This window comes from Parambassis ranga, chromosome 5 (genome assembly GCF_900634625.1).
Source record: "Parambassis ranga chromosome 5, fParRan2.1, whole genome shotgun sequence".
NCBI lineage: Eukaryota > Metazoa > Chordata > Actinopteri > Ambassidae > Parambassis > Parambassis ranga.
Window position 1 is genome coordinate 22,915,400 of NC_041026.1, and position 17,054 is coordinate 22,932,453.

The following is a 17,054-nucleotide window of genomic DNA, read 5'->3' on the forward strand; positions in this document are numbered from 1 at the left end:
CAATGGTGGCTTGAATAAAGACTCCAAATTAAAGATTACGTTGCAAATGAAGGCTCAAATACAGGGTAAGCTTTAAGCTGACAGAAATGATGTGTATTCTATTGTACACCAGACCAATAATGTCTTGTTTGCACTATGTTCATCTAACCTGGCTAATTAAAATGTGGAGCTCTCAACGCAGAGCCAGACAATGTGTTATGACAAGGATAATTTTGTTCATTCTAGCCACACAATAAAATTTCATCAAGCCTATTGTAAAACTGGCGCAATAATGTGTAGTTGTATTGTATCTGTATTATATTCCCAAACTGCCTCACTCCCCACTGTGTGTTACTTTCAAGAGCCTTTATATTACCTCCACTGGCTAATGCAACTGCTTAATGCTGTTTCCATAACAACTGTTGCAAAGCCCCTGATCAGAATTCCTCTCAAGCTTGTCTTGTGTTTATCATATAAACACCTCATCACACACGGAGCAACACACACATGCACAATCATGGACATAAAAGACTTGTACACGCATGCATACAAATGGGCCGTTAATATACAAAGTCGCCTGTGTGAGAAATAAATAAATACAAACTTCTCCTGGCTTTCTGTGTCCCTCCTCCTGTTCCCTCAGTGACACACACACATGCACACGTTTAAAGCTGGTCTATCATTGGCAGATAAAGTCTGACCTTCAGGGGGGCCCGCCTCTGTAAACTGGCTGGGACAGAGACATGTGTATCACATTCATCTCTGTCGTACCGCAACATTCATGAACACACACACACAGACACAAAAGCTCTCAGATACATATGCACCACCAAAATAATGCATGGTAGGATGCACAGACATGAGCGACATACACACTCACGCACATATACATACATAGAGGTTTGGTCTCTGAAGAGTCTATGTGGTGGCTGCTGCCCATGTGAGTGATGGCTTTATAATGAAAATAGTCACTCTCTCCTCTCCTTCACTCCCTCTCCTTTTGGTCTGACCTCTTTACTTTCTCCCTTCCCGCCAGTTCACCCACTTCCCCCATTTTTATGTCTCATTTCCCTCTCTTACGCCAATTTACAAGCTCCAAATGGTGAAGGTGGAGACACACATACACATACTTGCAGTATGGAAAGAAGCACAAACTCTTTGGGTAGAGACCTGAGAGCAAAGAAGAGTCAGTGTCAATCCACTGGGGGAACATCAATCATATTTTTCTAAGACTTCCCCTCTCTTGCGTACCTTACCTGTCCTTTTCCTACTGCCTTGTATTTGCATTTGAGGAGACGGCCCCCTCGCTCTCAGCAGGAGGCTGAACACATCAAAGAAAGCAACAGGTGTGTGGTGTCAAACACAATGCCAGGACCCCTGCTGTGGTAGGGTGTCTTGGATAAAGCTTGTCAGAGTCCTTAAAAACTCCCACAAAGTTATCCAGGATAGGGTGCACATGCACACACACACATATTTAAGATTTCTAATGATGAATGTGTGTTTGTCAGTGGGAGGTGGAAGACAGAGAGAGGTGGGGGGGGGTCTCAGTGAAGCAGTGGTTGTGTTAACCCCAGATGCCTCATCTTGCTGTGAGTCATTCTGGCCTCTGAGGCTCATCTCTGCTTGCCTCTTGTTGATGTTATTGTTATTGAGAAGGTCTGGTATGCTAAGGAGTGAGCGAGTGAGTGAGGTGGGGGTGGGGGTGGGGGGGGGGGGGGGGGGGGGGGGTTATGCCACCTCTCATTGGCATAAATACTTGTTTACAACAAGACATAAATTGGCACCCTGTCAGTCAGTCTCTCTATTCCTCTCTCCTCTAACTCCCTTACTCCATTTCCCTCTCAGTCTCTCTCTCTCTCCTTCTCTCCCTCTGTGCTGCTAAGCGTATTATAACACTCCCTGGTTCAGCCCTCTCTCATTACCATATTCTAATTACATTCGTTAAGGGGAGCATTTGGGAGTTTAATGAATAAATTTGAAAGATGGGTCTCTGTGGCGATCTTTAGGTTTGTCTCCTCCTCAACCAAATGAAGATGGGAGCATGTGTGTGTGTCTGTGAGTCTGTGCACCTGTTTAGTATGTGTGTGTGAGTGTGTGTGTGTTCGTGCCCTCAGTAAATATCACTGAAGCTTCATTTTAGAAGAAACAACAAATCTTGTTAACTCCTGGAGTCTTGTCTGTTAAAAAATCAATTCAGAATTCTGTTTGTTTCTGCCAAATAAAGATTTCATATCATTTGTTTGTTGTTTTGAAAAAAAACTTGGAGCCACCCATGTTGAAACCATGCATATTTAACTCTCCTCAAGCCTCACAAACAAACTGAAAAAAGACAAGCGTCAATTTACAGATGTACAAATTGTCTGCAATCTCAGGTTTATCTTTTCCTCCGACAACAGACCTGAAGGCTTCATACCGGAAGATGGGCAGGTGGAGTTAAAACAATCATAAGCAAACGCAAACATTAAAGGTTATCAGCCTTACTCCTTTGACTGGCATCCACTGATGTACAGTTTGATCTGTCTCTGCCTAGGATGAAGCCCTGGGCTGTAGACCTGTGCTCACACTTTCAGGGTATTGCAAAATGTGATACACCTTTCAGATGGTTTAGTAAAACACTCCCAAATGCATTCCCAGTTCTGATGATTGCCAGCTCGTGCTTCAAGGAGTTAGAGTGAATGAGCAATATCTCACTTCTTGCTAAAAAAATAACACTTTGTAAAAGCTAAACAAATGATGTGCATCGTCTTGGCCAACTGGCAGTAACGAATTAATGAATGAGTGATGAATGAATGATCTTTACTGTTTTTATGCACAGGGTACAACGAAATACTGCAAGGCTTCTCTCGAGAGAGTTAAAAATAAACAAAGAAGACAGTTTAGAACTGTAAGCAGCTTAAACTCAAAGTAAAAGGGCCAACTGGCAGTCATTACCAACAAACAATACCACAAGCCACAGAATAAAGGTGGGCAATCAAATTTAACCCCTTCCCAATACAAATGTTTATTTGTAAAATTGTTTATTCACTACTTGTGCTCTTAAAATAATAGTGTTTTCTAGGTTTTTTAAATCCCAGCAAGGGAGTGTTCATCTTCTTGTTAATGTCAATAACCACAAATATGGAGTGAGTAGAATTCGGGTAGTGTCTAAAAAAAATCTTTATTGCATCGACTTGTAAGAAATATGGATTTGTATGAAATAAATTCAGCTTGATGCAGACCAATCCATCCTGAAATTTTGACGAGACCTTCATTTTTTCCAACCACTGCATGAAGGACATTCTGTATACGTAACAAAATTCACCAAGTGTAAGATGCCAAAAGTGATCCAAAGAACATATGCTTTGCCATTAATAGTTTATAAGTGTACAGTATAGTGTATCAAAAGATCCAAAGGGGCTCCTCTGCACAGTACATTTACAGTGATGATGATGCACTGTGCAGGTAGAGTCCAGTGTCATCACCTTCTCTTCAAGTACTGTGAGTCATGCAGTGGGCGCCAAAGACTGTTTGCTATCTTTAACTCTTACTTATATAGAATGTAAGGTACATGTATAAAAGGAGGAGATAAGAAACAGAACCAACATTTATACTGTTTGGATGACAGGAATATCACTTTGCCTACTGGAGACATGTTGTTTGCTTAAATCTGGTTGTTTTCATCCATAAATGCACAAGTACTAAGAAGGCAATTTAATAATTGTTAATGTAATGCACTTTTAGAGATTGGGAAGGAGACAGACATCAGTCATTGGCTCCCAGGCTGTCCTGCTCACTTTCCACCTCATATGAACTCTAATGGACTGTGACTTTCTAGTTTAACATGCAACGACACCTTAGAGCAGGCAGAGACTGTTGCTAAACGTCTTGCTGAAAAAGTGATGCTGATGTTGTGTATTGTACAAAGCTAAGTCTTGCTAGCTGGCAGGCTGCCTATAAACATACTGCCAGAACATATATACTGCCAACAAGAGGTAATTGTGCAGTTAGGCTTAACACTAGGTAATACTTGGTTTTGGGCTAGGAAATCCTGCTGTTGCCATGTTTTTTTCTGTTTGCTGGCATTGTGAGCAAACAGTTCTGCTGGGCAGTAATCTCATTTTTGAAGTACCGTAGTGTGATTTTGTATTTAAAAGGAGACAGCCTTATTGTTAGCAACTTTTACTGTCAAACACACATTGTAACAAATCTCTGTTCCTTGGCGAAGATGCTCTTAAATTAAGTGAGAAGCTCTGCCTTGCATAACTATCATTTTACTGTACACTGAATGTACCGTCTGCTGGTATGCAAATACAGCATCAGTATCCCGTATATACTTGCCTCCTTAGAGTACCAAATGATGGATGATATATTACAGCGAGCTGGTCTTAGACTAATGACACAGCTGCATTACAATACATAACTTGGTACATGGCTAATGTTGTATATGCAGAAAGACAGAATACACTTACAGCACACACACCAACACACAAATGCCACCTTGTTTAATCCCCCAGGAATCAGTGAAATTTGATTACCAGGACTTTTACAAACACACTGCGTATGAGAGTCGACATTCCATACATCAGCGTGGGTGCGGGAGAAATACAGAAAGAAAGACGGAGGGATATGTGACACTAGATTGAAGTGTAGTTTGATGGGAGAAAAGACTGAATTCATGCTGTTGGATTCCTAAGAGGAACTGCTCAGATACTATAACTTAACACTGGAAGTGCAACACACACTGCAAAATATCTCACCCTCCATTACAGTAACTGTGGGCCAATGTGTTTACCAGTAAATGTATACATGCCCCCGGATAAATCTTGTCAATGTGTACATTTCCAGGATAATGTTAGTGGGAAATGCTAGTCGCAGCACCAGGAGATTCACTCATGATGTTGTGTTGTGGATAGGATGTTGAAGGTGTAAAATGTATGGTTTGCTCAGTTCCTTAAATAACCAGTGATCTGTGAGATGATTAATTTTGTAAAATAGTACCATCGTAAAAACAGCCAATTTATGTTTTTCAAACGTGCTATTGTATTTAACCTAAATCACAGAATCATCATCAAAACTGTATGAGATTGTAAACCTGTTTATGAACATTGTCCATAGTATATCTGGCAGGGGAGCTCCATGGTTGTAGTCAACTCATTAACAAGGACATTAACACATTTATTCTGACAAATGCCCACTAATGAATTTTAAACATTGACTAACTCTGCAATTGATAATTCACATTCACCACAAATATTCATATTTTCCATTCCCCGCTCACACATCTTCTTTATCAAATCAAAGATGCAACAAGAAGCGATAATAAGTGATAATAAATTAATCCACAGCAGCAATTTAAGAGTTTTTATCATTATGTTGGTTACTTGCTCTACACTGAAGAACATTGATCTTGGGCTAGCAAAGCACTTCAACAACCACATAATCTTACTAGTTTTAATTAAAAACAGAGCTACAGCCTAAAAGTGGCCATTAGTGGCTGAGGCTTGTAAAGGGGCAACACACTCAAAACTATAATATCACATAACATTACTAACAATTGGACCCCACAGCAACACAAATGAGCTTGCAGCTCCTTTGCAAATACATATGATGTTTTATTGCTTTTGCAATTAAATAAGCATTAAGTCTGCCGGCTTCTTTCTTTAACATATTTTGCATCGAAAAACACAAGTGTTTGCTCATTGGAGCACCAACCTGCATGAAGTGCAGTTTCTCTGACGTTAGAAATATAAATAATATGTTATGCTAGAAAGAGATCAATAGCCATAATCTGTATCTGTCGAAATATGCAGGTTGGGAAAATCAGTAGAGACCAAATTAACATTATGCCAGAACCAGCATTCTTACAGATAGATACTACCAATGCAGAAATGAAACCACTGAATGCCCAATGAATTCATGTTGAGAGAAAGATTAAAGGGCAGGCTGCAAGTCAGGAGTTACTTATTGCATATGTTGTCTTGGTAAAGACAGCTAATTTCCAGAGAAATATTAGGCAGATTTTAAATATATTAACTATGTAACGAGAGTAAAATGCTGACCAGTTTGAATGGAAGGCAGGTTACATGCTTATTTTCACACTGGATATACAATTCCAGTCCACTACTGCTGAGTGGACAACTCAATAACCCTTAAACAATGATGAAGCAGTATTAAATACCTGTTTAAAAAACACTCAAATGACTCATGTAGTCTCAGATGTCCCCAGACAGGCTCAGTGCACACATATCCTATGGGTTTCCTATAGATTATTGCTATATAACTGTGCATTTGGAGACTGCCACAGAGTGAGCAACATCCTACTTGTGTAAGTATAACTGACTATCATTTAAATGTATACTTAGGTTTGGATCAAAGAATTCTAGAGGTAGTCTAAGAAGGATTTATCAATTGTATACTTCTTTTAGCAGCATTAATGCTTAAATGCTGCTGCGGTTCTATTTACATCAAGCCTAAAATTATATTAGATTAACATCTTTGTTGCAAACATGAACAGACAGTATAATATGAAATATATACTGACTACAGAAATCCAGAACTATCCAGAAATTATAAAGACAGAATAAAATTTATTTCTTATTTACAGCATACTGTTATTTTAGGAATATGGTACTTTAACATATTTGACTTATTGTGAAGTACAAAGTTATCAAAGTTAAATAAAGTTTATAAGATATGAAATCTAAACACATACAAGTTCTTAAAGTAAAAGCACAAGAACTATTTGCATGTGAATTTACATAAGATTTAGATACAGCAAAGGTCTTTTTGGATGGGCTTGGAATCAAACAGGACGTTAAAGCTCCTCATACACACACACACAAAACACCCCCACACTCAGAGCCACACATTGCAACTGTTTAATATATTTCTGTGTCTCCAGTTAACAATATTTTGTGTCAAATTATAGTGGGCAAGATAAATAGTGGGCCTGTGCAAGATGAAGAAAATAGAACAGGAGAAGAATGTTGAGCATCTAGTTAGTTTGGAGGAGTGAAGAAGAGAGGAAAAGAAAGACTCTAACTCCTTGCTCAGACACCTGGCTTTGACTGACTAGGCCTGTAAAACCTAGTTGAAACCAGCTCTATGTGAACTTTTTTGTGATCATATTTGCATGACTAAAACTCACTGAAATGACCTTTTATTATCTAACATGCATCTACAGACATATACAATTTACCATGCCCAGTCCCGGGTTGCACATGAAAAGCTTGCTGGATAATTACATCCATCAACTAGGAAATTGCATCTATGATGGGAATGAATATAATGAATCCTTTGCATTGCTTTACATTTGGTTACATGCCACATTGGTCAGCAGGACAGCATAGACATCTGGAATATGAGTCAAAAACAGACACAAAATGACGCTGGGTGTTAATTGGGCTATGCTTGGCTCAGAGAGAGCTGGAGAAATAGACAAAGAGGAGGAGAAAAAGAGAGAGAGGGAGAGAGAGAGAGAGCCTGGAGGACTAATTAGTGATTATAACTTGGCGCTCTCCAAACATAAAATATTTCTCAACCCAAAAGACAGAGGAATGATTAAAAATAAAAGAATAGGAATCAAACACAAGGAGCTGAAAAACACGCCTCTGGTACTGTCTGTGCGTGTCTAGGAGTGTATATACACGTATGGATGTATGTGTGTATTGGCTTTTTTGCCCCCTCATTAAACTGTGCTTTACTCTGGTAAATGGCAACAGCACAGAGCTCAATGTCAACTGGAGAGGTTACAGCCATAGGCTGGCTCTGGGACACACACACACACACACACACACACTGACACAGATAAACTAAGTCTCTCACCACCATGTTATAAATGCACACCCATTTTATTTAAATATGAAACTTTGGTAAGTTTCCAGAAGTATGTTACTTTTATCTTTCTTCTGATATAGCGAACAATATGCAGACTCTCTCAGCCCAGCGCTAGTGTGCGCTAGACATTAGCAATTCACACATCAAAGTCATAAATCAAGGGCACCCTTCACCATAGAATAAATGGCACATAGAGGGTCGCAACTGCTTGTCTGTTAACTGTATCACTCTGGGTTACCATAATTGATTCAAAGTATTTTCACATGGTCTGTTAAATACTATTCAATGTCATGACCTGAGTGTAACTTCTGTTTCAGACACTCCTACCTCATATTATACGTGTATGGGGAAAAAAAGTGAAACATCTCTACAAAAATGGGTGTTTAACGGCTCACAAACAACAGTAATGACATGAATAATACATTCAACATGCACACATACAGACACACAGGAGCTGTGTTTGGTCTAGAAGTGTGCAGAAGTGGATCCTGACATTTTGACCTGAGATACAAAGCTTTTGTTCTTCAACCATTGTTTTTTGTCTCTGTCACACAGGCAGATTTACCATTTGCCTCTAGTATCACCTTCCGTGTGCTGCAAATTCATGAATGAGGTTTTTGTCACACTTGCATCATCAATCATACCATTAACACAAATATGCACAAAAATCTGTTACCATGGCAACGCCTACCCTTATGCATGCGCACACACACACAATCACACACACACAAAAACACAAAAGGCAGATGGGGCAGTATATGATTTTCTGAACCACTTCTCATTTAAGCAATCATGTTAGCACCATGGCACCAGACAGGAGCGTGTGTGAACTGCTAACTAGCAGTGTTCACACTGTACAGCTACCAATGTATCACTGTGTCATAACAAAACACTACAATAAAAAACTGCATTTTGCCATTGATTTAACGCTATTAATAACAAAATAATACCTGCTTCTCCACATATAATTATAAGACAGGTGGGACAGGTTCACATGCAGATGCAATGAGGCACACTCAGCTGTCATTTATGTGATGTACCAAAGTCTGTACCAAGCCGTTTGACAGTTGCATCATTTGAATCATAGTGGGGGAGACTGTCTGAAGTAAAAACCTTTAAAATGCACATTAGACCACACAACAGCATAACCATTTTCACAGCGAGTGTTTATGTTTCATAGTTTGAATTTAAGTCTTCAATACGAAATTGTATTTAGTATTCAACTCAGTCGGGCTCCCTAAAATGTGAGTCAGGATATCAAGGGTCCCCACAAGAGTAATATCATATCTTTTCATGAGCCTGAGTCCTAGCACCGCACTCTAAAGTTCATCTTTGTCTAGGTTTAGAAAAGTTTAATAGCCTCCTGACAACAGGACTCCAAAGAATTTGATGAGTCCTAACAAGTAATTCCAGATGGATGGATAATGCAGGGTCTAGCATCAGTCAACCTGAATGTGGTTTCTTACCTAAAACTAGTCCATAGTCTATTACCATGGACAGATACACATACACCCCCAATCTATTATTGAACAAAAGGCTCATGCCTCCATTCAGCCCTTCAGGGAGGAATCTATCCCTCCATCCCAGAATAATTTCACACATCAGTAGATACACAAAAGAGAGGGAAAGAGGGAGGAAAAAGGGGAGAGGAAGGAAGAGAGAAAAGGACTGAAAGGAGGAGAAGTGGATTGGGTAAAAATGTATGGGGTCACAGCTCAGTGCTCGTGGGAGACCAAGGTGTCAGGAGGAGCCATGCGTGGCAAAACAGAGATCAGAGGATCATATGCAGCCGAGCACACATGCAGGAAAACAAACACACACACAAAATTGCGCAGGCATACACACAGCAAGGAAAAGGTGAGACTAAGGACATATCAGATGAAAACTTGTAAAGATTGAGTTTGACTTAATCAGCAGCATTCTCATCCACACAGTGAGTGTTAATCTCTTTATCTATCACACTTTCTTCTTTTATTCACACACATGCACACACACACACAAAGGATAATCCTAATTCTACATGGCATTCACAAACAGCTGGGACAAACCCAAAACCCAAACAGAGGATAAAAAACCTAAAATGAGTTGTGCAAACATATGGAGATGCTGAATAACATACACAATCATACATGACTGAAATAAATCCACACTATGAATAATTACAGGGTATTTTCAACACAACATTTGTCGATAGGACATCACCACACTTCATGAGCAACATATAGACCAGAACAGATTTATTTCCAGCTAACATACACACACACACGACTGAATGAATTAACTGAAAGATTCATATTGGACAGCTGACTTGACAGCTGGCATGTGATTGGTCTGGACAATGCCTTACACTATACAACCTATATTGAGAATATTTTGAATTTGATGACACACGTGCACTAGATGCACAGCAAGCATGCATGTTTCCCACTATTCACCAAGCAAAAAGAGCAGCAGACACAATTGAGTGTTTAAGTATGCAGAAAACTTTATGCCTGTGCGGAAGAGGGGCTTTGAAGGAATTCACTGAGGGACACCCAACCTCCCTCTGAACTGAGCCTGTACCTCCTCATAAGAGAGAGAAAGAGAGCCATGAAAAGGGCTGGGTGTAGAGATTGAGGGAGATAGAGAGGAGCAGACGGCAAGCTGGAAGAGAGAAAAGGGGGGAGTAAATGCAGAAAAAAAGAGGCAGCAACAATGTGCTCTGGTCTATTCCTTGACACTCCTGCACATTTTCAACTGGTTGAGCTGAGGTTCCACCAGAAGGTGAGTGTTGTTCTGAATCACACACAAACACTGTCTATTCATACGAACACACAGAAGTCACTGTGCTTAACTCCCAGTATGACCTTCATTGAGATGGATTGCATGAAAAATGTAATGACTTTCCTGAGAGAAAAACCACAAGCCAAATCAGCTTTGCATTGCATAATAATGCTCGACTTGGTAATCAATAACACAAACACACATCCATAATGGAGTGCACAGCCTGCACATGAAGAAAATGTCTCAGCAGAGGCCAACCACATCACAATGGATGGAGCAAACCACCAGTCGAGAGCTGTGCAATGCATAAACAAGGAGCTATTGACGATAAATGCCTGCATCCATTTCCACCCATCAAACACTTTCCTAAGCTAACAGCTTAAGTCTAGAACATCATGCAACTCTGAAAAGCTTTTCACACCCCACATATGTTTAGCACTGGGTCATTTATGACCCTGGGCTGTCCCAGGTTATTTTGGCCCTATTTTATACTACTGCTTAGCCGTAAATCAGCAGTTTTCCTGCTGCTTATAACACAGGTTAATGCAGAGTTAACTCACTTCTATCATGAAAATTCTACTAGGTCAGTGGTCAGGCTTCAGTTTACTTACATAGAAATATAATTAGTTTGATTGCTGCAAAGCAATCAAACTATTGTTAAATCTGTTTCTTTATGGTAGACAACATTACACACATAAAGTACACATGCAATATAACACAATGTTGAAAAAAAAACGATCAATGTGTGCTGTGGATTCAACAGCCTTCGTTGGTTGCATAGCAACAATGTTATGGTCAGCTAACAATTCTTCTGACCGAAGATTTTTTCAATTCACTAACATCCAGCAGTGGAAACATCCAATCTGTAGCCTCATTTCTTGTTTCTTAGCCTCTAAGCCCCATTGCCTCAGGCCCAGGAGCCCCTGATTCCTATGCCTTAACCCAGAGTTCTTTGGATTACAAACACGCCAAATGGAATGTATAGTCAGTGGGATTTTGGCTGTGAGCTGACTTTTTATTTCGAAGTGTCACAGTTTAGGGTCTCATAATGAAAAGCTGCAATTGTGTTTGTTTACCTCCTCTTCATCTCTCAACATTAGTTAGAGATGAGTCACCAGCATCACAAAAAGCTGTTCATCTTGCTGTTACAGATATTTCTCTCTTGAGTGTGTTTCACTCTCACCTCGTTGGTGTTCCAGCGATGGCGCTCCTTGGGCAGAGAGGAACATTTGGGTAGACACTCTAGTAGCTTCTTAGGAAGGTAGATCTTCAACTGGCCTGGCTCATCTAAAGTGGAGGAGGAGGTGGGGGTGAGGAGAGAGACAGCAGAGAAAAAGTGAGATAAATGAGGGATGAGTAGGAAGAGGACATACATTTCACGTCAGACGCAGTGACACTGTGAGCAGAGAATACCAAAACCCTGGGATCCTGCTGAATGAAATAATATCAAGCTTTTATTGCATAGCATTTTAGTACCTTGATGTGGCATTGAGCAGAGGAATGTACTTTGCTATCTGAGAGATTCCTTCATGTCCATGAAAAAACAATAACTTGCATTTGGTTGTCATGTATTTACAGCAGCTAAATCAGGCTAAAGGTTTGAATGTTATTTCTAACAAATAAAACATGAGGAAACTCTAGGAACTTACAAACCAAATGAGTCTCCTGTTACCTTTATGCAGGTCATTTGGGGTCAACAATTGTATGCCAAACATGTAAAGTTGATAATTCTGGACAGTAGGGTACAAACACATTTTAACAGTGTATGGTGTGCAGGAGGAGAGGTAGCAGATTACTTTTGGTCAGCAGGTGGAGATGCACCTGGGACCAACCCAAAAACAGTTTTGGATTAAGAAGAATCCATTAACATACATCACTTGGGGTTGATAATAGTCATGTCCAATCACATGGGCATCACTTATCCCCTTTAAAAGCAATGTTCTCCCTACAGTGTTGCACAGACAGTTTGGTAATGGAATGGAGATTCTCAGAATAGCTCTTCCTTTGAGGAAAGTAATATTCTTGTAGAGGAGTCGTACAGTAACAGCAGCAGCAGTTGTTGTAGTGCAAAGTTTTAATTGTTTCAGGACATACTGTACTAAAGGTCATGAGTTAAGAAAGACAGTTGTACTGTTGAAGTACAAGACTTTGAAAAAAATGTAATTAGACAGACTACACATCCAAAGGCTCTGTAAGTGATGTTGTCTTATCCAGAGGTCCCACATGTTAGCATGTATGGAACTGACTCACTCTCTAGTTGTACCACTGCAACATGATCAGCGTTTTTTCAGTTCTTGTAATACCCTTTCCCTTGTTCTGTAACAAAGGGTGTTGTTTCTAGACAAGAGATATAGTGAGTGGACTGAGTGGTTTCACACACAAAGAATGCCTACCTTGCTATCTCTATAACAAACTGCAACTTTCTTGACTTGTGAAATTGTCTTTTAAATTGACACCATGTTGGTAATTCATAGCATAAAAAAAATGATCTGATATTTGTCAGTGAATATCACAATATATACTTTTTCCCCAAAAAGTATTGCACAATGCATAAAGTATTTCACATTTCATATTAAATACAATACCGTAATACATACTGTTGCCCAAAAAACTTTAAAAACATGACAATATGACATTGTTTTATTTCAATGAATATTGGCCAACATACACTGTGCTGCTGCAGGAAATGCTCACTCACGCACCAAATCCATGGCTGAAAATAGTCCTCAACATATGCACTATTTTCTCCTGACTGAGTAATGTTTGCTAAAAACTACAGGGCCCAGCTGCTGTAAGAAACTGCTTAGCATTTTTTTTAAATGTAACACTTAGACCCGTTTTAAAAGATTTAATCCTTTAGTAGAGTTTAGGGGCAGGGGGGGGTTGATATTTGTTAAAAAACACTTATGTAGCACTCTAGTGGTGAAAGTGTGTTTTAGTAAGTGCTATAACATATCACCACAACAAATAGGTAGTTGTTCTTAAAAGCCAATATCTTTGGGCTGCTGAATTACTAGTGAATTTAACTCTGCCATGCATCTCTTCTCATTGCTACGCCTGGGTAATCCCCAAAATATTGGATAGGTGTAGGTAAGGTAAAAAAAATGCCTTGGGAAAATACCACCATACCGATGCAAACCATCTGCACCATGATAGACCTCTGGTTGTGTGTGTGTTTGTGTGCTTCTGTTTGTGAGTGCATGCCCAGTGGGTGTGCTGCTTAGAAGTCAAAGAGAGCGAACACTCAAAGGTTATTGATAAGCATTTGAGTAGAGGGCATCCATTCATGACTCCCCTGGGAAGATAGGAATTATACTCTACCTGAGGGCAGACGACAGAGGCAGAGAAAAAAGAGAGATAGGTAAGGTGGAAGGGTCAGAGTGGGAGACAGAGAGACACAGTTAATGAAGAAAAAAGAAACTTAAAGAGAGACGGAGAGGATTCAGATAGTAAGATTTTTGCAAGGACAAGACAAGAGAACAAGGTAACACAAAGACACAAAGAGAAAGACTAGTAGGACATAAGTTGGGTCTGGTTGTGTGTGCTCATTTAGGTAGGTATCTGAGCATGTGTGTGTTTGTGTCAGTAGGAAGTGTGTTCAGGCACGTATGCTCCCCCTAATCAATTATGCATTTATTAATAGAAGGCCTGAGAAGACAGAATTTCAAACAGCTGAACTGTGCAGCAGCTTAGTTAAACAGCTGAATGGTGCAGCTTAGTTAAAGCCTAATTTCTTTTTTAGCAGCACTCCAGCCTCTCTGCTATGAATGCCAATCAGCGTTTAAACCCCACCCCTCCTGGCTATAACCCCCTCCTTTCCACTGCTGTTCTGAAGAATTCTCATCACAGCCTCGCCTTTGAAATGTACCAGAACCACCACATCAAACAAGCCTGTCACACATGCGGCACAAAGATAGTTGCACACACACACATGCACACGTGCACGCACGCACACACACACACACACACACACCGATCAAAGGACACACATCACAGTATTTGTCCGAAAGTGCCGTTTTTTTGCCAGTGACCTTGGTACTGAAATCCCTTTCAAAGCATACCTTCATGGACACAACCATCATCTTAACCTGTCCTCACAGTTATTCTCCCTGCTGACAGGGTATGGAGAACCAACTTTGCAGATTTGTTGAATGCTGATGAGCTTCTTATACCACAAAGAGTTGCATCTTGTATTTGTAACCCGAACCAGAGTGTTCCTGTTTGTGTGTGTGTTTAAAATCAGCCTGGGTACTGCTACTACTGCTGCAATCATCTTTTCCATCTGTTTTAAATGACTCTCTTTGGAGCTGTACTATGGTGTGACATAGGGCCAAAACTTCTCTTCTGTTTCTCACTACCCAGGAAAATGAAACATCCTGGGACATGAGGAAACACATCTAAATATGGAAATTCTCTGCTGCTCACATTTACATTTGTATTTCAAATAATAAAGCAGCTGCAATACCTGCATTGCTTCATGTGAGTCTCGTAGCAGTAAGCCACAAATTCTGGTTGTACACAGATCACTCATTGACTAATATTCTTGCTCATCTAGCAAAAAGAGTCCAAAAGAGTGACAAAACCTGAATGCTAATTTGAAACTGCTCATTAAGTCATATAAAGGTATGTGGGCGAAAATGCGAAAATGTTCGACCACAGTAAAACATTACTTTGGTACTCTATCAAATGTTGTAATTTAGACTGGAATCACATAGAAGAGCGGCCTCCAACTGATGAATATTTTACCTCATAAAACTGTCATCTCCATATTTAACACAGAAACAAGCCAATGCCCTTGTGAGATGGCTGTCAGTTAATTATAAAACTCTCCTCAGTAAAGAGAGAGAAAAACGCTCCAAATGCAACTCTTAACTCTCCCCCACTGATATTAGGAGGCGTCAGGGGAAATTTTCACATTTTCCCCCTTTTTGGGATGAAATTAATGTGACAGAAAGGAAGGCTCATTGCACAGCGGCTAGATAGAGGGATAGGAGGGCGGGAGGGCAGAAGGGAGAGCCAGGGCAAGGAGAAGAAGATAGAGGGGGGGAGCATAGCATGGGATGAGCGAGAGTGCAGGAAGAGGGAGGGAGAGACCAAAAAAAGAGGGAGAGCAGAGGGTGGAGGGGGGCAGGGATAGAGAGATGGGCGTGCATGCTAATTTTATCATTCTGCTGATAAACTTTTCCTCCAGTAATCCTCCAGCTGGGACGTGAGAACAGATAGGAGACAAGGATAGGCTCGAGAAGTCTCAGCTTGTGTTAAACAATCATCTCAAAATGAACCCTCTGTTCTATTCTATTCTGTTCTATTTTACTTTGACCGTGTCTGTTGCAGGTATGAGGCCAATTGCTCCCTTTGAAATGAAATAGGCGGATGGGTTGGGGGGTGGGCAGGATGTTTGCCGGGGTAAAGGGACCTTATAACATACCCCCAACATCACCACCACCAGCCCATACTTCTAACCCCCACCACTACCACCATCTCACTAAAGACTGTGTTCATCTGCTCCTCCTCACATCTGTTTATTTTCCTCCAATTTGCCCTCCTAACACATACTTACTCACAGAGGCACAGACATGCATCTGTGCCATGTCCAGTGGAATCAATAACCAATCAAAGCAATCATTGTCTTTATAGTCCCTCTAACACACAGCAGCAATCACACACATGCCCACTGCAAACTCGCACACACACACACGACCATGCACCGACCCCAGATTACACACTCCATCTCACTTCTAGTTTAACAAGGCCCATTGAGGATTATAGATACATAATGCCATGTGTACAGATTAAGTATGACAATAAACTACTGATAGGCAAAGTAAGCTCTGCCATCTCTACGGCTATTTGTGAAGTGTGTGTGTCTGCTGTGTGCCCACTAATACTGTAATGGCATGCATGAATAAACACGATGTGTAACAGAGCTGAATTGGAATGACGTCTTAGCAGAGAGACAGTGTGTGTTTGTGTGTATATGTATGTGTAAGTGTGATCTGTTACAGAGCAGATGAGAAGGAGACTTCAGTTCCCGCATCACATCATTCTGCCAGAAGGCTTTTATACTTGCTCCCAGAGTCGCCCTGTGCTACAAACAAATGTGCACGAGGCACTTAAACACCCTCACTCGCAGACATGCACACGCAAACTGTGTGAAGAATGTTTGTGTGTCTCTTACTGTTGGCGTCAGTGTCATCACTCTTGGGAGGGGTGTGTCCTGTGTAACCAACAGCAATCCTGACCGTTCGCTCTGGATTTCTTATCTTCTTCAGTCCTACAATCAGAAAAAAGGCAAGAAGCAGAAAAAAACACATATTAAGGAGACACTCCAGACTTTGGTTCACATGTCAGTTGCACACCTCACCTCATTCTTTCTCCGTTAAAGCCAAGAAACAAAAGTCCAGCTAATATGCATGCAGACTGATCCATTTTCTGATCCACTAACTTGCATCCATTGTATCCAGCGATCAATTGGCCACAGTAGATACACTGCCTCC

At 40.5% G+C, this 17,054-nt stretch overlaps 1 protein-coding gene across 1 annotated transcript in view; it reads right to left on the bottom strand.

Moving 5' to 3' along the window:
• The window catches only part of LOC114435614 (calmodulin-binding transcription activator 1-like), a 46,139-nt gene that overhangs the window by 27,219 nt on the left and 1,866 nt on the right, over window positions 1–17,054 (bottom strand). The window contains exons 2-3 of the mRNA XM_028405433.1: window positions 16,736–16,831; window positions 11,741–11,844 (exon numbers count right to left, since the gene is read on the bottom strand). Of these exons, the coding sequence (XP_028261234.1) occupies window positions 11,741–11,844; window positions 16,736–16,831 (200 nt within the window). The remainder of the gene's footprint in view (window positions 1–11,740; window positions 11,845–16,735; window positions 16,832–17,054) is intronic.